The sequence below is a fragment of the Sciurus carolinensis genome, chromosome 3 (genome assembly GCF_902686445.1).
Source record: "Sciurus carolinensis chromosome 3, mSciCar1.2, whole genome shotgun sequence".
In the NCBI taxonomy this organism is placed as follows: domain Eukaryota; kingdom Metazoa; phylum Chordata; class Mammalia; order Rodentia; family Sciuridae; genus Sciurus; species Sciurus carolinensis.
Window position 1 is genome coordinate 127,635,685 of NC_062215.1, and position 20,603 is coordinate 127,656,287.

The 20,603-nt window shown below is 35.8% G+C and overlaps 1 protein-coding gene across 6 annotated transcripts in view; it reads right to left on the reverse strand.

Moving 5' to 3' along the window:
• Ccdc141 (coiled-coil domain containing 141) overlaps positions 1–20,603 on the reverse strand; it is a 183,821-nt gene that overhangs the window by 109,953 nt on the left and 53,265 nt on the right. For all 6 annotated transcript variants that reach the window (XM_047544281.1, XM_047544284.1, XM_047544283.1 and 3 more), the window contains exons 3-5: positions 13,642–13,833; positions 11,241–11,349; positions 5,229–5,482 (exon numbers count right to left, since the gene is read on the reverse strand). In XM_047544281.1, the coding sequence (XP_047400237.1) occupies positions 5,229–5,482; positions 11,241–11,349; positions 13,642–13,833 (555 nt within the window). The remainder of the gene's footprint in view (positions 1–5,228; positions 5,483–11,240; positions 11,350–13,641; positions 13,834–20,603) is intronic.

Genomic DNA, 20,603 nt, shown 5'->3' on the forward strand with positions numbered 1-20,603 from the left:
AATCAATAAATGGGATGGATTCAAACTAAAAAGCTTCTTCTCAGCAAAGGAAACAATCAATAACATGAAGAGAGAGCCTCGACTGGGAGAAACTCTTTACCACATGCACTTCAGATAGAGCATTAATCTCCAGGATACATAAAGAGCTCAAAAAACTTAACACCAAAAATCAAATAACCACCAAAAAAACAAATGGGTTAAGGAACTGAAGAAGAAATACAATCCATCAACAAATATACAAAAAAAATGTTCAACATCTCTAGCAATTAGAGAAATGCAAATCAAAACTATACTAAGATTTAATCTCCAGTCAGAATGGCAATTATCAAGAATACAAGCAACAGTAAATGTTGGCAAGGACGTGGGGGAAAAGGTTCAGTCATACATTGCTGGAGGGAGTGCAAATTGGTGCAATTACCCTGGAAAGCAGTATGGAGATTCCTCAGAAAACTTGGAATAAAATCACCATTTGACCCAGCTATCCCACTCCTCGGCCTATACCCCAAGGACTTAAAATCAGCATACTACAGTGATGCAGCCACATCAATGTTTATAGCAGCTCAATTCACAATAGCTGAACTATGGAACCAACCTAGATGCCCTTCAACAGATGAATGGATAATATTCAGCCTTAAAGAAGAATGAAATTATGGCATTTGCCAATAAATGAATGGAGCTGGAGAATATCATGATAAGCAAAATAAGCCAATCCTAAAGAACCCAAGGCAGAATGTTTTCTATGATATGCAGATACCAACTCACAATAGTGGGGGGGCTAGGGAAGAATAGAGTTACTTTAGATTCCATGGGAGTGAAGAGAGAGAAGGGAGTATGAGGGTAGGAAGGATAGTGGAATAAATCAGACCCTATGTGCATATATGATTACATGACTGGTGTAATTCTACATCACATACAACCAGAAGAATGAGAAGTTATAATCTATTTATGTATGATGTGTCAAAATGCATTCTACTGTCATGTATAACTAATTAGAATAATAAAAAATTGCTAATACTAATACAACAGTTACTATGTGCCAGGTCCTGTCCTAAGAACTTGTCATATAATAACTCTTTGGTCATCCTAATAACCCTTGGAGGTAGGTATTATTATTATTCACATTTTTAGAGAAAATTGAGTCTCAGGCAATTTAAACAGATGTTCAGTTACTCACTTGGTAAGTAGTGGAGCCATGATTTAAACCCAGCCAACAGTCTGGCCCCAGTATCGTTGATGTTAACTAGCACAAAGAGACAACAGTTGTTACTAATTACTCCAGTTTCTGTCATTGCTGTTAGTGAGAGAATATATTAATAGGGAGCATTTTAAGATTAAGAGCCTAAATTTTATATTTAAGGAAGTGGCTATCGTATTTATTGGTGGGTCATATTAAGCATGGTATTTATTATTACTATAATTAAATTAGTTGTAGTTCAAGGACTACTAAGAATGGAGTCTAAAAGAAAACCTCATTCTTGCTGGGCACAGTGGCTCACACCTATAATCTGAGTTACTTGGGAGCTGAGGCAAGAGGATCAAGGCCAGCCTAACAACTTAGTAAGACCTTGTCTCAAAACTTTAAAAGGATGGGGGATATAGCTCAGTGGCAGAATGCTTGCTTAAAATGAGCAAGTCCCTGGATTCAATCCCCAGTACCACAAAAATAACAACAGCAAAAAGACAGAGAAAGAAAAAAGAAAGGAAGATAGGTAGGTTGGTAGATAGGTCAGTCTCATACTCACAAATGTTCATACTTAAGCCCTTACTATATCCATAAAAGCCTCCAACAATTAATGGCATTAAGAAACCTCAACATGTTTACCATCATCAATGCCAAACCCAGGGGAAAGAACCTGGGCTAGATGAGAGAGAATCTGTTAGTTGTAAGGTTTAACCAAGGAAAGTGAAGGCAAAGAAATTGGTATTTCTTAAGTTTCTCTTAAAATGATAGGCAATATGTTTTACACACATTGTTTCATTTAATCCTTGGAACACCCTTGTGAGTGGAGTATTATTTCCAATTTTAAAATTATTTCAATGGAAAACTATTACAAAATAATATTGTACACCTTTAGAATAGCCAAAATCTATTCTAAATCAGGTGATAACATCAAATCCTGGTAGAAATGTGGAGCAACAGGAAATCTCATTCATTGCTGGTGAGAAAGCAGACAGTCTAGCTATTTTGAAAGACAGTTAAAACACAATCTTAGCATACTATGCATCAGTACCACTCCTTGGTATTGGCTCAAATTAATGGAAAACTTATATTCAAAACCTGCACGGATGCTTATAGCAGCTTTATTCATACTGGCCAAAACTTGGATACAACCTCAGTAAGTGAAGGGATAAATAAACTGCAATATATCCACACAACGGAATATTACTCAACCCTATACAGATGTGAGCTGTCACACCATGAGAAGACAGAGAAAACTTAGTTGCGTTTTACTTAGTAAAAAAGTCAATTTAAAGAAGCTACATACTATATGATTCCAACTGTATGACATTAGGCAAATTATTGTGGTATTACAAAGATCAGTAGTTGCCAGCAATTGTGGGGGAGGGAAGGATAAACAGGCAGAGCACAGAGGATTTTTTAGGACAATGAAGTGATTCTACATGACACTGTAAAAGTGGATACATGTCACCATGCATTTGTCCAGACTCACAGATGTACACCACCAAGAGTGACCCTAATGTCAACAATGGAGTCTGGGGAATAAAGATGTGTTAATGGAAGTATAAGAATTGTAGCAAACGTGTCCCTCTGGTGGGAGATGCCGATAATGTGGGAGGCAGTAGGAAGAGGGGTACATGGGAAATCTCTACCTTCTGCTCAATTTTGCTATGAAATAAAATCTATTTTAATAAACCCTCTATAAAACACCTCCCTCTTTAAATTAAAAAAAATATATGAAAAGGAAACTGAGGACTTATAAGTTAGAGAACTCCCCAAATCAGAAAGCTTCTATGATACCTCACTTCAGTTAAAATGAAACATCTTTAAGTTTTCCAAGGCTGGTAGATATCCAGATTTCCCTTTAACATGTCACTGGGTTAGAATGTTCATTTTGAATTTTCTGAATTTTCATGTGATTTCTTTGCTTTTCTTTCTTTTTTAACTGCAGAGGATCCAAGTGGATGATTATTGCCAAGTCATGAAGCAGAAAGACAAAATCGCTATCTTATGAATAAATAAAACTTACTGTAGACACTTTTTGCATTGAGAAGTCTCTTGGGTGAGACTTTCCTTTGGAGACAGAAGGTCTCTCTGTTAATTTGAATCAGTGAGGTTGAGGATTAAAAGTGATAAACTCTTCTGTCTAATAAAGCAAGAGGAATTTTTAGTCTATCTTTGGAGGCACTAAAGGCAGAGACTTGGGCTTGTGAACTCAAGAACATAAACAGGCAAGGAGGTTTCTTCAGGGGACAGAAGCTCTGGGAACATGATGGTGGGTCGAGGTTAGGAGAGATTAAAAGAAAGCCCACTTGAGACAGGGAGGACAAAGAACTCTGGAAACAGTTGTCTGACAATTTTACATTGATTCTTGTCCCAAGCCTTGGATTTCTTTGTTATGCCACAATCTTCGGTAAAAGACTACAGCACTTGTTGACAGTACTCAGAGGAATGAGCAGGTAAAGGTGAAGGGGACACAAGGACCAAATTGGGGGTAGGTGGGGTGGGCAGGTAATGCACAGCAAAAGCAGGTCAGGAGCTGGTTGGCCAAGGCAGAAGTAGCTTAGAAAGAAAATGCAAAGCGGCAAACAGAGTCTATGACTGGAGGGTGGACATTTGCCTCTGCTCTATTTCACCTCCTGGGAGAGGTTTATCTAATAACAGAGCAATGCACGTCGAAATGCATTGTCCTATTTGATTTTTTAAAAGCCCTTTTCACTTCACTTGTATATTTTATGATTTTTTATTGCATTTGAACAATAGTTCTTTTTTTTTTTTTTGGTGCTGGGGATCGAACCCAGGGCCTTGTGCTTGCAAGGCAAGCACTCTACCGACTGAGCTATCTCCCCAGCCCCTGAACAATAGTTCTTAACTGAGGGTAATTTTGCCCCCTAGGGGACATCTGGCAATGTGGAGACATTTGTGGTTGCTGTAACTGAGAGATGTTTCACAAGCAGCTAGTTGACAGAGGTCAGAGTCAATGTCCTAGAGTGCACAGGATAGCCCCCCACAACAGGGAATTACCTGGTACCAAATGTCAATAGTGCTAAGGTTGAAGAGCACTTTAGAAGGAAAATTCATAGAGGAAAATGACTTTGCCTTTTGTCTAGTGTATCACTAGCATTTAATAGGTCCTGGCATATAGTAGGCACTCAATAATTATTAGCTGAAATGTTAGTCGTCATTTAAAGTCTCACTTTTCCAGTAAGTGAAAGAAGAACCAGTATTTGCTTCCAGTTATAGGTCTGTCTTTCCAATTTGTATCAAAGAAAAATAAAACGTGAAAAAATCCTTTCCTGTACATCCAGACCAGGAGATCTCCTTCCACATCCTTTTTCTTAATTCCTTCCCCTTAATATTCACAGACTTGAGCTCAGGATTGAGGCAATTGGAAGTGTTGTAATAAATATACCATCTATATGAGTTGGGGGTTTTCAAAGAGAATTCTGTCCACACTTAACCTTAAATGACTGGAATGAAAGGAATACCTTGCAAACATTTCAACAACTGATAAGAGTTGTGCCCGCCTGGTAGTGAGTTCTAAAGAGTCTTCAAAGCTCTCTAACCACTGAGCATTCAGCCATTGGTCAAGGTCAGACTTCCTCACTGACATCAGACCACTCTTCTATTTTGAGGTTACAAACTTTTTAAAACAATAATCACAGCAATCTAGCACAATTCAGCACCCTCATTTCTCTCCAACTTTCCAGAAAACTATTATTAGCATTTCAGAATTGCACAGAATTGTGCCTGCCAGTAGTGACCTGGAAGGAAGTAAGAAAGAGAACACAACAATAGAACACAGTCATTTTCAAAACTGCCCATAAGTGTTTTTCCATTCACAAAAATCATTATAGAGTAAATAAAAATTGTTTCTTTTGTATTTGTACTTACTTAGGAAAACAACATGGTAGTTTGAAAGAAAGCCTTTTGAACCAAAAATAAAAGGATTTGACTATGACAACAGAGATACTGTCCCAGGGTGTGACTCATCCACATATGACCAATTAGCTGAGGCACGACATCAGCCAATGCCCATTTAGGTTACCTGGTTTTCTCGTTGGTCCCAAAGACATATCTGTAGAACCTGACCCAACTCTTGCCGCTGCTGCTGCAGGTACTTGTCTAGCTGCCTTCTCCTGTCTTGCAGAAGTTCAAGAAGGCTGTCAATCTTCAGACAACTGCTCTGAGCTCCCTGAATCAACTCGGAACTCACATTAGGTCCATCGCACTTAAATGTCTCTATGAAGTCAGTGAGTTGTTGGCTTTTGTTTAAAAGGGCTAGAGATCGTTCTAAGAGTTCTAGAAGAAAATTAAAAAGAAAAAGGGATGATATAAGCAAGCTTTTAGGTAGTAATATTTGGATTCTTTACATAATTTTAAATGTATATAACTTTAATATTAATAACATCACACTGCAAGAAATCTAAATGTGTAAACATAAACTACTTACAAACTTTAAAAGGCAACTGCTCAAAAACCCTGTCCTAACCATCACTACAGCCCCAACTACCAAATGTTAGATGCTAAAGTTTAGCAGTAGCATGATTCAGTATAGGGCATAGAAAGACGGTGGAATTTTGGTATGGTTCACTGTTTTTAGAGGTGTGATGCTGCTTATGGTGCCAACTCTCCCTGGAGTATTCTGTATTTTGATGTTGTTGAACTAAATATGAGGTTTAAGGGCAATACCTGTCATGGCCAACACCCAGTGAATGCTATGACCAAGTGCTTCAATGCCAGGGACTATGGCAAGGCAGAAAAGCTCACTCAGTTCCAACCAACTTTTCACATGAGAGAATATGGTTCTAGTGCTGATAGGGCTTCCAATTTTCTAAAGAGTTATAACTACAGATTTGTATGTAAAAGCTTCTGTGTTAAATGTTTTACACTTTGTATATTTTTGATTAAAACTCCCCACAAGATAAAGCATATTTATCTGTCAAATGGGTCACAAGTTTGTGATCTTTGGAGTAAATTGCATTATAAGTTTAAGGGACATCTATCTACTAAAATATTAGATAATAGTACTAGAGCATACTAACATAAGATAATAGTCTCTGAGCAAGAAGAGTATGATAACATGCCCCGGGGTAATTTGGGAGTCACCAATGCAAAGAAACAAATGAAACACCTAAGGATTTGAACCAGAACAGAAGAGTAGGAGAATTTAAATAGGATAAGAAAAGGGGAGAACATTAAAATTAGAGTAATTTTCTTGAACAAAGAAATGGAATCTGCTATGGTTTAAATTTGAAATGTTCTCTGAAAAGCTTATGCTTTAAAAGCATGGTGCAGCAAGGTACAGAAATAAGGCTATTAGGCAATTTTTAGATGGTGGGGACTGTACCTCGTCAGTGGATTAATCTATTTGATGGATTAAGCGTATGAATGACCCACTGGGTGGTAATTATACATAGGTGGGCATGGCTAGAGAAAGTAGGTCACTGGGCTGGGTGAATGCCCTTGGGGACTATATCTTGTCCCTGGCTCTCCTTTCCCCACCTCCTCCTTCCTGGCTGCCATATGCTAAGCAGCCTTCCTCTGCCACACTTCTTCCTCCATGATGTTCTGCCTCATCTCAGGCTCAGAGCAACAAGTCAGCCCACCATGGAATGAGACCTCCGAAACTGTGAACCCAAATTAAGTTTTCCTCTTCTAAGTTGTTCTTTTCAGGTATTTTGGTCACAATCATGAAAAGATGACACAGAAGAAAACGTGACTAAGATAGTGGTAGGGAAAGGGGTGGTGGAGAAAAAAGACCTATTGTCTAAAACAAGTTGTTATGGGGACGTAAAAAACGACTGCAGAAACAAGGTGAAACAGGTTATAGAGAGAGGGCTGTGCCTAAAAACCGATGAGTTAAATTTATATAGCCATAATGTAATCATCAGTGGAGTAATCAGGATGAGTGAGTTTCCTTTTGTATATGGGGAGAGAAAGATTTCTTTCCTTTGCATTGAAGAGCTTGTTATGATATTATGAACAACTATACACACGCATGTGCGGGCTCCCACGCACAAAGGGGAAGTCTGAGTGGGCAGCAAAGTATCCACATTTCTTCCTTCCCATAATTAGCTCTTACACATTAGACTTTTCAAATGAGGGAGGGAAGCACAACTTTAGGGATTCAGGGTACTGCAGACTGACGGTAGATCCAACCACACTGCTCTGGCCTTTTATAATACATGTAATTAGCCAAAATTTCAATTTACATTCTTCTTTTGGTTTTACATCCGGGTTTCTGTTGAAATGGCATAACCGTTGCCACACTGCTCCAGGCATGCACCCTCCAGAGCCAAAGTTAATTTGAGGCTGCAGCAGCATGTTACCTGCTACCCTGCTGGTCACGTAAATGGACAAATTCCTCTCTCAGTTTCCTCTGCCAGTTCCCTTAGCTTTCCTTCTTTATACTCATTTTTTTACAGTCTTTATTTCCCTAGCTATTTATTCCATCAGTTATTTGGTCATACCAAATGACATATTTTTCTTCACAGGTAAACCATCTAGCTATGTGGTGACCTTCAAGAATACAATCTCTACAGTTTGTTTATGTGAAAGATTATACATTTCTGCATGTATAAAACCCTGTAATCCCAGAGATTCAGGAGGCTGAGGTAGGAGGATCAGAAATTCAAAGCCAGCTCCAGCAAGTTAGTGAGGCCCTAAGCAACTTAGTGAGACCATATCTCAAAATAAAAAATAATATCTCAAAATGGGGATGTGGCTCAGTGATTAAGCACCCCTGGGTTCAATTCCTGCCCCCAAAATAAAATAAAACCCTACTTACTCACATAATATGTTGTAATGTGAAGTTGATAAGCATTCAGTAAAATTTTAATTGCTTAATTGGATAGACTAATTTTGTCAGATTAAAAAAGTGATACTAAAGTACATTTTATACTAATACCTATCTTGTTTGCCATAATTATTAGGTATAAACAATCAATTTAAGATAGATTAGTGAGGGAGGTATACAAGTTAGGTGGGTTTATCAGTTATTAACAACTTCCCCAAATTAGTACTTTCTAAAAAGTATCAAGGCCACAGTAATCAAGGTCACAGAGATCACAAATGCTATTTCTTCCCAATAAGTTTTAAAATATTCTAAAACATTTTTCAATAGATTGTTTTTCCTTAATCTTACTTAATGAGCATTTTCAAATATACACAAAAGTAAAGATAACAGTGTAACAGGCCCCTACGAGCCTATATCTATTTAAAATATATAAAATATCTATGAAAAATGGAGTAATAAGGTTTTCCCTGCCTTACAGGTTTGTAGGTATTATGTTCATTTTAAGAAGGTCCTTGAACACATAGAGGGTACAGCTGTGATCAAGATTAAAGTAACTATTCTCCTCCTGAACATTCCTGTACCACCTTGTTTATTGCTTACTTTTTCGTCAATCTGCCATGTCTTCCATTGGAATTGAATACAAGAAATATTCAATGAGAAACACACTTTGGCTATCCTAAGTTCAGGAGATACAGAGATGCCCTAATCCCTGTCACCCAGGGTCTCCCAATCTGGTGATGAAGATAAGTGAGGAAGTAAGTTATTATTGCACAGTGAACAGGGTGGTGTACGAGAGATACCCTCAGCAAGCACAGGAGGGTCTGGCAAGCAGGCATCTGCCCTGCTGAACCGTTGGCTTCCGAAGCTAAAGACTGTGCATTCCCCAGACACATGGCTCTGGGTTTCTCACCAGCGTCAGGTTTGGAAAACACTGTTTAAGTATGTGTGGTTGAATTGAGGATGACCAGGTTGGTAGCAATGTTTACCATGTTTGCTGGAAAAGACTAACTAACGAGGCTTGTTTAGCCCAAAAGAGAGAAGACAAGAGAAGATACGTTAATTTTCACCTATTTTAAGGTTAGTCTTGTGGAGGAACAGACTTATTCTGTAACATTCCAGAGGGCAGAAACTTCAACCTGTTTATGTTGTTCTGACCTCTGCAATACTTCAGAATAAGCTTCTTACATGCAGTGCAGCCTGAGCATTGCTCAATCAGGAAAAGGCACAGGAGAAGCTAATTGACCAAAGGGACCACCAGGGGTAAGTTGGATTATGGTTTCCAGCTACAGTATTAGCTTTTGTCATTCCAACACTCTCTTTTTGTACTACTCAATCGATCAAGACATCAGAAATGGATTAGACTGCCAACTGTACTTATCCTTCATTTCCTTAAACTTAAAGATAACAGATATGAAGACCTTAACTACATATGGGAATTTCATCCATTAATATGCACTTCAAATCAGTTCATCTTAATCATATCCCACTGAATCAGTTGATGATTATATTTAATCAACTCCCATTTTATGAAAACAAAGCCCTTGAACCGCCATGAGGCATATGAATTAGGACCGGATATCTTGACCAATCCTTGTGCAATCTTTGAGCTTCCAGTATCACAAAAGGGAGCACAAAAGGGTTCTGATAAGCATCACATCAGGGTGGGAGAATATTGTGTCATCACAAAAATAAAGTATGCTTCCTGTCTTCAGATAGCATTTTCAGACTAAGAGGAGGCCAGGTGGAACCTGGAACACAGTGCCTCTGAAAAGCAAGGTATGGGTTCCACCCTGAGCTGCATGCCAGCAGTGTAGCCTATGGCCTCCAACCACGCAGCGCTCACCCATAAGCTGGCTTGCAGTGCTGCGTACCTGCCAACCTTGTAGAAGCCAAGCAGAGCAAGAAGACAATGTGAGACTACTTTATCTCTTCCAACTCCAGCTCCAAATATTAGTGGAAATTTTTCTACTTCCATAACCCACAATCCCTCTGGAAATTTTCATTTTATTGCTTCAGTAAGAATCTTTTCAACAAAAGTATCAGTCACTCGCAGGTTTCCAGGGGTAAAACTGCCATGTGATGATCATGCTGGTTGGATCAAGACTGAATTGAGACCACAGAACCCATCTCAGTTACCTGGACTCAATTTACTTTCCAGGCTCCTGGAGGGCATGTCATGTGGTTCTGCTTTTTCCCTTTGGACCCAGCTACATTGCAGCTGCCATGTAAAAATGAGTAGCTGCTGATTTAGTGTTGAATCTTTTGATGTTTATGATTCTTGTTAGTGATAGCTTCTACAGAATAATCAGTTAAAATTGCATGTATGTATTTCATAGGTTCTCATCAAAAATTTACACAGGAAATATTGAATCCTTTAATCTCTGGGTTTGGGAAAAGTTGTGGTAAGTAAATAATCATGATGATCTATGGTCCTGTGGAGAGTGATATAAGCACAATACATGTTTCTGGCTTTGAAAATGTTCTTTATTCTTCTCTAGCATGATTAAGTTTGTGGAGATAAAAGTCAAGTGAGAACTGTGACAAATTCAGGAAGTCATTTCATTCATACCTAGTTCTAATTAGAAGACACATTAGGAAGAAAAGAAGTGACTTTTCCTATGTATTTATCTATTTGTCTACAAAGATGATGGCAAATAACAACTCTTCTGCAAATACTTTCCTTATTCTAGTCCTGGCCGTACCCAAATTCTGGAGGAAAAGGCCTGGCATAGAAATTGTTGTTTAACAATTAGACTGTCTTAAGAGTTGTTCAGAAGAAATTGGAAATCTTTTTGTATAATGTTTTATTAGACTTTTATCTGGAAGAAGTTCACTACATTTTCTGCAATGGTGAAAGAGAGGACTTATTGTTGTTCAAAATGGATAAAGTCGGGCCTTCATTTATTAGCACTTAAAAGGAATATTCACTGAATTCAACCAACAAGTATTTAGGACCCACCATCCATCTTGCTAGATGCAGAGGATAAAACACTGAACAAGGTGAAAATAGCCTCTGTCCTCAAGAATTAAAACCTCGCAGACCAGGTCCAAAATCTTCCAGAGGCTCTATCTCTTAGAACAATTTACAGTTAATGCTTTCTTTCAGGTGACCAAAAATAAAGCTTTACCTATCCTCTCTGGGAACAAGTGGAGGTCTACACAAAAATATGACTTAAAATATGCTGTTGTACATTAGTATCTTCATATTAACATCTTTTGAAATCTTTAAAAGTTTATGTGAAGAATAAACATGTCTCTTGCCTTTGGTGTGATGTTCATGAAGCTGAAGAAGTGATCGTAAGGACTCAGCACTTTCAAATTCATGAGGATTCTGGAGGAAATCTTCAGTTTGGTCTATTTTAATAGCAAACTACAACACAAACGTAGGGGAAAGACATAAGAAATCAATAAAAAATCAAAATGCCACTTACAGTTATTTGTGAATGATTTGATAAATTAATGGCCGAGCTGGCCATGTATGTTTCTGTAATGATCTATGTGAGTGTATGCTGGTTTGGGGTGTTTTTGTGAGTAGGTGTTTGCATGTGGTCAATTTACAAAGTGTCACAGACCCTCTCTTTCCTTTGGGTTTCTTTTATACCAAGAAATATGTCCTGTTTGTTGAAATAGACCAACTTATTTACTGTTCAAAAGTCTATTCAATTTTTCAACTAAAATTATTGTAACCTATGTAATAAATTCAGTCACTTGCAACATTCTAAGGCAGTGTCTGAAGGAATAAGCAGAAAGTTTGCAAATAGAAACCAGCAAAATGTTGACTAGCCAGTACTTATGAAGTTATGAGCAAATTTAACTTAAAAACCCAGAGAAGGTATAAATATGGTTATTTTTTCCTCCTTTATGATTAAACTTAGAAGTGAAAAATGCAAGTTTCAGTCTAATTCCATTGTTAGTACAAAGCAAAATATGTATGTGTTTATACAGAAAGTAGCCTGAACAGAGATACACACCAAATGGTTACCTTCATGAGAAAGAATGAAGAGAATCTTCAAAGAGAAAAATGAATGACCATTGCAGATGATTTGTTTTTTCCTTGTAGAACATGATGAAAAGTTTTAAGGTCACTGTATAACTTATATCTATACTTTAAATTCTTATTCAAAATTAAAAAAAAAACCAATAAGCAAACAATACTTGAAAAAGTTTCCTTGATGTTCTATTAACTTATGGATATTTTCTCTTCTCCACCAAAAAGTTATACTTTTCCTCTTTCCACAGTTTGTACAGGGCAGAGTTTGATATTAATTTCATCCTCTTCTTTTTTATTACTGATAAATTTGCTTGGTAAACAAAAGGAGCCTGAAGAGTATGCAGGAGTTGGTTCAAAAATTGGAAGTAGGATAATAAAGAAACATTTAGTCATTTCACTAGATCCAATAAATGCTCACTCAAGTAAAAGAAGAAGAATGCTGGGTTGAAATGGTTAGACTTAATATTTCCTTTGACTTCATGCAGTATGTGGAAGTAATTTCCACATCATGGAGAAAATTAGCTAGCATTAACACTAAAACATAGTGAGAAGCAAATATTGAGCCTAATGTTAGAGAAATAATTTCCTGTGCTCAGAAGAACTGAGTTTGGAGGCAATTGACACCTGTACCCCACTTACTAGAATAGAACGAATCAGCTACATCTATAATTTGGCTTCTGTAGGTATATTTCAGCTAGTTTATTTTTTTCAAGAAAAATGATTGTGTGGAACTTTTCCCCAAGATGGTCTGTAAAATAACTTTGAGCGGGACATCAGTGTTCAAATTGTGGAGAGCAAAATTTGGAAGTGGCAATAAGGTTTTCGCTCCTCCTTTTTGCTTTTAAACGAGTTCATGATGCATGAGATTGTCTACCTCAATTTTTATGTTCTATTACTAATCTTCTTTGCTTCATTATTTTGGATTTAAGTTCAGAATTTTCCGTTTAAAAATGTCATATTTTTCAAAGCTAGTGCTTTATCATAATGAAGCAGTGCTATCCCATCAGAACGAATGTGCTGCCACTTGACAGAGAAGTTAAAAGTGAAATTTCCAATAACTGGTTTATACCAAGTACAACACTTCTTTTGATAATGTTCTTTGAGGCTCACATTTTGAAATCTGGAGCCTCAAAAAAAATTACAGAATTCAAGAAAAATTATAGGGGAAATGACCTTCTTAGATTCAGTATTTTTTTCCTTCTCTTTTATTTCAAAGAACTCAAACTACAGAAAATCAACTACATATGCTTTGGAAAAGTACTTGATAAAATGCTAACTTTGTAAGCTAAGTGTTCTATGGAACATTCTGTGATTGCTTTTTGTTTTTAATCAGCAGAATTTTATTCTCCAACTTTTAGTAAACAAGAATGCTCTGAACCAGCATTTCCTAATGACCCTATCATCAGGGTAATTGTTTGATCTGGTAACTGCATTACTATCTTCTAAAGAGGAAAGAAAAACAAAATAACTTGAAGACTAAGAGTGCCCACATTTACTATTTTTTTTTAATTTTTAATTTAAAAAATTAAATGTATTATCTTAAATGTATATATCTTTGCTATTCTGCCATTTTTCAAAATTCAATTGTCTATTTGTGGAAATAAAACATTTTCAGTAGTGCAGTTTATTGACTTTGGTGTAGAAAAGGGAGAATTATTTTCAAATACAAACCTCCAAGGCATTTTCAAAAAATTCACAAGTCAACCTAAGGAGTTCCCTTCTTCTTTCAAGCATGGAGACCAGGGCTGTCCATGCTTCACCCAGGGTCTGGGCCATGGCATCGTAGACCTGACTCTGATCCTTGTTCTCTTCAGCTGTCTTGTCCGCTTCCTGCAAGAGTTCCCACACCCGATCTTCCAAAGCCTAAGTCCAGGAGAAAAACAAGGCAAAGACAGAGTGTCACTCAATGGGAGAACACAGAAGCACGGCTTACACACTTGGATAGTTGAAACTGTATGTGATTTAGGAAGGTTGAGGAAAGAATTTGTACACACAATCTCTTGGGCAGGCAGGAGAGAGCAGTGGAGATTGTTGACAGCCAAAGAGCACAGCCACGCTAAATACTGTAGAGGTGGACCAAAGATGCATGCCTACATTCCTGGGTTTATAGAATATGAGACTGCTCTCACATTTAAAAAAAATAAAAAATAAAAATAAGAAAACTAATTGAAACACATCCAGAAGAGCGATCCAGAAAAAAGTGAGAAATAAGCCCAGCAAAATTTAATGTTTATCCTAAATTATTGTCAATTATTTGTTAATATGTTTATAAAACTTAATGTAAAAATTAAGAATAAATTCCTTAAAGACTTTATTCATATTGTGAAAATTGGAGAATTCGTAACCAACATTACGTTGAACGAACTATTGGAAGAGGACGGGAACATGTGCTTACGTAAGTGTCTCACTGAGAGATAGAAGGAGCATTCCATAGATTGTTTCACTCTTGAAGTTGGCAACAAAGTAAAGACTAAAATTAGTAGGAATAAATTCTAAAAGGTATTACAAATATGATCAGGCAAAATATAACAAAGAAAACAAAAGGAGTAAGAGCACATTCATCAGAACACATACATAAAACCAAATGCAGCGATGGGAGTATATTACATATTAGGAAAAAAATGAATTTTTCAACTAAAAACCAAACATTATTAAAGTGAGCAAAAGAAAAAACAAAGCAACAAAATTCAACTAATTTATATTTTTGCTTGAGTTATCCTTAAACTAAAAAGAAATAACATTTGAAAACAAAGATGAGATAGAACAGGCAGAAACAAGCCAAAAAATAAAAAAGCAGGACTAGCAACATTAATATCAGATAAATAGTATGATCCACAATACAGACAAGGTACTAGCTCTTCAGTCTCCGTGGCAGAAGGGAGATGGCAAGGGGAAGCTTACACGATTTGGAAAGGACTGTATAAGATGCACACCATGTGTGGCTACCCTGGCTCTAAGGTTCTCCACCTTCAGGAGGTGCCCTGTGGTAATTGTGCCCTGCAAGCTCAAGAGCAAGTTTAGCAGGAGTGCCAAGGTTAAAAGAGGAAATACCACCAGGATTGCTCTAACGAGGCACCTAAAAATTGTGTATTGCAGATTTCAATGTGGATTCCATGAAGGAACAAACCTAAACTCAAGAGGGCAGCTGTTGCAGCATCTGTTCATCTTGAGAGGTCCAACAGTTAGCCATTCAGTTAATGTTCTGATTTTTAAAAATATGAAGAGAAAAAGATAAGGCACTCACGAATTTCTAGTTATAGTACTGAAGTACTTCAAATAGGTACAGTCAAACCACAATGTAATAAAAGTAGATATAAATGATATAAAGTCTGGATAATAAATTATTTAAGAAAAAAATTTTAAAACTTTAAAGAATTATTCTTAAATTGAATACAGAATAATCATTATAAAGTTTAGAAAGAATAATAATGAAGGTACTACATTTAAAGTCCTAAGGTATACAGCTAAATTTATGCTTAGATAAAATATAGCATTAGACGAACTTGCTTTTAAAGGAAAAAATAAAGTAATTAAATATTCAAGTCTAAATTATCAAAATATAATACAAAATAAAACAAAAATTAAGGAGGAAAGACAAACAAAAACAAATTCAGATTAAGAAGAATGGAATACTAATCTTTCAATGCCCAGTTGATGTCATACACCAAGTATGAAAAGCTTCAAGAAACCATGACCTCACCTAATTCATGCCATAAACTGACCAGATGGTAACTGGTAATATGGGCAAACTCAGATGGAGAAATTAAAACAGTTATTTAAATAAACTCAAAAAGTTTCAAGTAAGAATGATTCAATACTTTAACAGAGAAACTTAACAGAGAGATGGTAACAATTTGTAAAAGTTAAACTGAAATCCTTGAGCTGAAAATTATACTAAATGGAATTTTAAAAATGGTAGAAGGCATCAATAGTTGGATCAAACAGAAGAGAGAATTAGTGAGTTTGAAGAGCCTACTTCAAAATACACAGATGAAGGAGGAAAAAAGAAACAAGAGGAATGAAGAAAGTCTATGATAACTTTGGGACAGAATTAAAAGAGCATTAGTCAAATTATTGGGTTCTAAAGGAGGCTAGAGAATGTCAAGAGGTAGAAAGCTTATTCAAAGAGATAACTACCCAATCTTAGAGAAGGATACAAAATTAGGTACAGGAAGGACAAAGGTCACCTATCAGGTTTAACTCAACCAATTCTACCTCCAGACATATTATAATCAAGACTTCAAAGCAAAAGACAAGGAGGAGATTCTCAAAACATTAAGAGAAAAACAACAACAACAACAACAACAAAAATAACCCATAAGGATTGCAGCAGACATCTCATCAGAAACTTAACCAGTCAGGAGAGAGTGGCATGAGATTTTCACAGAACTGAAGGGAAAACACTGCCCACTGAAAATATTGTACCCAGCAAAGCTACAGACATTCACAAACAAGAACTGAGAGAATATATCTCTATCCTACAAGAAATGCTAAAGGGAGATCTTCAAAGAGAAAGAAAAAGACATTATGAGGAAGAGGAAAACAAGGGAAAGCACAAAAATTACTGGCAATACTAAATATACAGATAAATTCAGAATGCTCTCTAATCTATATCTTTAGCATAAAGACTAAAAACAAAACAATTAAAATAATAATAACTACATTCATGTGTTAAGAGAAAAATAGTAAATAGAAAAAGGTAAAACAGGACTTCAAAAATTCAAAATGAGGGTTAGGTGTGTAGCTGAATCATAGAGCATTCATTCAGCATGTACATGATGCTGGGTTGTTGATGCACTGAAGAAAAAAAATCAGAATGTAGGGAGGAATGGAGTATAAGCACATTTTTTCTTTACTAATATATTTTCTCTGCTTTTTGGTTTATGATCATGTTAAGTTACTGTCATTTCAAAATAGATTGTTATAATCAAAAGATGTTTTCCATAACCTTCATGGTTACCACAAAGCAAAAATTTAGAACAAACAAAAAAAAATGAAGAAATTAAAACAGTACTAGAGTAAATCACAAAGCAAGACTGTAAGAGAGTGATAAAAATGAAAGTAATTACAATAAAATAAAGAAATGAGTTACAAAAGGCTATAGTAAGATCTGATCTGTTTATAATTACTTTAAATGTAAATGGATTAAATTCTCCAATTAAAAGACCCAATGGGGTTTTTAAAAGAAAGACTCAACCGTATGTTTCTTATAAGAAATCTACTTCACCTCTAGGAATACAAATAGACTTAAAGTGAAGGAAGGGAATAAAATATTGCATACAAATGGAATCCAAAGAAAACAGAAGTAGCCATATTTTAGTCAACATTTTTGCTACTGTTATCAAAGAGTCTGACAAGAATAATTAGAGAAAGAAAAGTTTATTTGACTCACAGTTTCAGAAGTATCAGTTCATAGATGGCCTTTCTCCATTGCTCTGGCCCAACATAAGGCAGAACATCATGGCATAAGATGTTCAAAGCAACTCAGGATATGACACCAGGAAGCAGAGAGAGTTCTTCTCACCAAAACCAAAATATATACCCCAAAGACACATCACCAGAAACCCACCTCCTCTGGTCACACTCTATCTGCTTACAGTTACCACTCAGTTAATCCCTATTAGGGAATTAATGCACTGATTAGGTTAAGACTCTCAAAAACCAATCATTTCACCTCTAAACTTTCTTGTATTGTCTTACATATGAACTTTTGGGCGTCACCTCATATCTAAGCCATAATACCATGCTTAAGTCAGATAAAACAGACCTTAAATCAAAGGCAATAAAAAGAGACAAGAAAGTTCATTACATAATGATAAACAGTTCAGCAAGAGGGAATGAGTTCTAAATATGACAAAAAATTTGCTAACTTAGAAAAAAATGGACAGATTCCTTGACACATGTGCCTAACTAAGATTGAATCTTGAAGAAAGAACACCTAAATAGAGTTCAATGTAGGGAGTGATATTTATTAATATCAATCATTCAATAAAATACCTAGGAATAAATTTAACCAAAGAGGTAAAAGATCTCAACAATGGAAATTGTAAAGCATTAATGAAATAAATTGGAAAAGTCATTTTAAAAATGGAAAGGCATTTGTGTTCATGAATCAGAAGAATCAGTAAAGTTAAAATGTACATATTACCTAAATTGATCTATAGATTCAATGCAATACTTATCGAACTTCCAATAGCATTCTTCACAGAATTAGGGGGAAAAAATCCTAAATGGAATTTTAAGAAAATACCAAAAAGTCAAAATAATCTTGAGCAAAAAGAACAAAGTAATAGAAATTACACTACTTGACTTCAAAGTACACTGCAAAGTTGTCAAATCAAAACAGAATGGTATTGGCATAAAAACTCATAGTGGTTTTGCTAAATCATTGTAGTACTTTTTAAAAAATTTTTATTTGTTATTTTTGGTTATTCATGTCAATAGAATGTATTTTGACATATTATAAATACACTGATGTTACACAGGTAGTATATTCATATATGAACATAGGAAAGTTATGTCCAAATAATTCTACTGTCTTTCCTATTCCCATCCTCCTCCCTTCCCTTCATTTATCTTTGTCTAATCCAAAAGACTTCTCTTCCCACTCCCCATTGCGTGTTAGTATCCCCATATCAGAAAGAATAGTTGACCTTTGGTTTTTTGGGATTGGCTTATTTCACTTAGCATGATAGTCTCCAGTTTCATCTGTTTACTGACAAATTCCATAATTTTTCTTCTTTATTCCTGAGTAATATTCCATTGTGTAAATATACCACATTTTCTGTATCCATTCATCCGTTGAAGGGCATCTAGGTTGGTTCCATGTTTACTATTGTGAATTGAGCTGCTATAAACATTGATGTGGCTGCATCACTGTAGTATGCTGATTTTAAGTCCTTTGGGTATAAATCTAGGAGTGGGATAGCTGGGTTAATTGGTGGTTCCATTCCAAGTAATAAGGAATCTTCATATGCTTTCCAGAGTGGTTGTACCAATTTGCAATAACACCAGCAATGTATGAGTGAACCTTTCCCCTTACATCCTTGCCAACATTTATTGTTACTTATATTCTTCATAATTGTCATTCTGACTGGAGTGAGATGAAATCTCAGTGTAGTTTTAATTTGTACTTCTCTAATTGCTAGAGATGTTGAACACTTTTTTATATATTTGCTGACCAATAATATCATCCATAAACCAATTGCATTCCTATATGTCAATGATGAATCAATTGAAAAAGAAATTAGGAAAACTATCCCATTCACAATAGCCTCAAAAAAAAAAAAAAATTGGGGAATCAATCTAACAAAAGAAGTGAAAGACTTCTATAATGAAAACTTCAGAATTCTAAAGAAAGAAATTGAAGAAGACCTTAGAAGATGGAAAGATCTCCCATGTTCTTGGATAGTCAGGATTAATATTGTCAAAATGGCCATACTACCAAAAGCACTATGTAAACTAAGTGCAATTCCTGCTAAAATTCCAATGACATTCTTCATAGAAATAGAAAAGGCAATCATGAAATTCATTTGGGAAAATAAGAGACCCAGAATAGACAAAGCAATCCTTTGTGAAAAATGTGAAGCCAGAGGTATCACAATACCAGGCATCAAATTATACTACAGAACTATAATAACAAAAACAACATGGTATTGGCACCAAAACAGGCATGAAGATCAATGGTACAGAATAGAAGACACGGGACAAACCCACATAAATACAGTTATTTCTTACTAGACAAAGGCACCAAAAACATCCATTGGAGAAAAGATAGCCTGCTCAACAAATGGTGTTGGGAAAACTGGAAATCCATATGTAGTAAAAAGAAATTAAACCTCTATCTCTCACCCTGTAAAGAACTCAACTCAAAGTGGATCAAGGACAGAGGTATTAGACCAGAGACCCTGTGCCTAATAGAAGAAAAAGTAGGCCCAAATCTACATCATGTCAGGTTAGGAACTGACTTCTTTAACAAGACTCCTAAAGTGCAAGAAGTAAAATCAAGATCAACAAATGGGATGGAATCAAACTAAAATGCTTCTTCTCAGCAAAAGAAACAATCAATAATGTGAAAAGAGAGCCTACAAAGTGGGAGAAAATCTTTGTCATCTGCACCTCAGATAGATCTCTAATCTCCAGGATATAAACAGAACTCGAAAAACTTAACACCAAAAAAAAAGAAAAAAAAATCAATCAATAAATGGGCAAAGGAACTGAACAGACACTTCACAGAGAAGAAATACAATTGGTCAACAAGTATATGAAAGGTGTTACTGCTTTTAATTTTTTGAGGAACATTTAAACTGTTTTCTTTAATATTTGTACTAATTTTTATTCCTGCCAACAGTGTGCAAGATTAGGCTACATAGACCAATTGAACATAATAGAGAATCTGAAAATAATCCCACACATCTACAGTCAACTGATTTTTTAAAAGATATTTTTAGTTGTAGATGGACACAATAACTTTTTTTATTTGTTTATTTTTTATGTGGTGCAGATCTACTGGAATTAAAAGGATAAAAAATATTGTAAATGACTTTATCCCCACAGATTTGTCTATGAAATGGACAAATTCCTTGAAAGTCACAATCTGTAAAAACATATGCAAGGAAAAAGACAATCTGAAC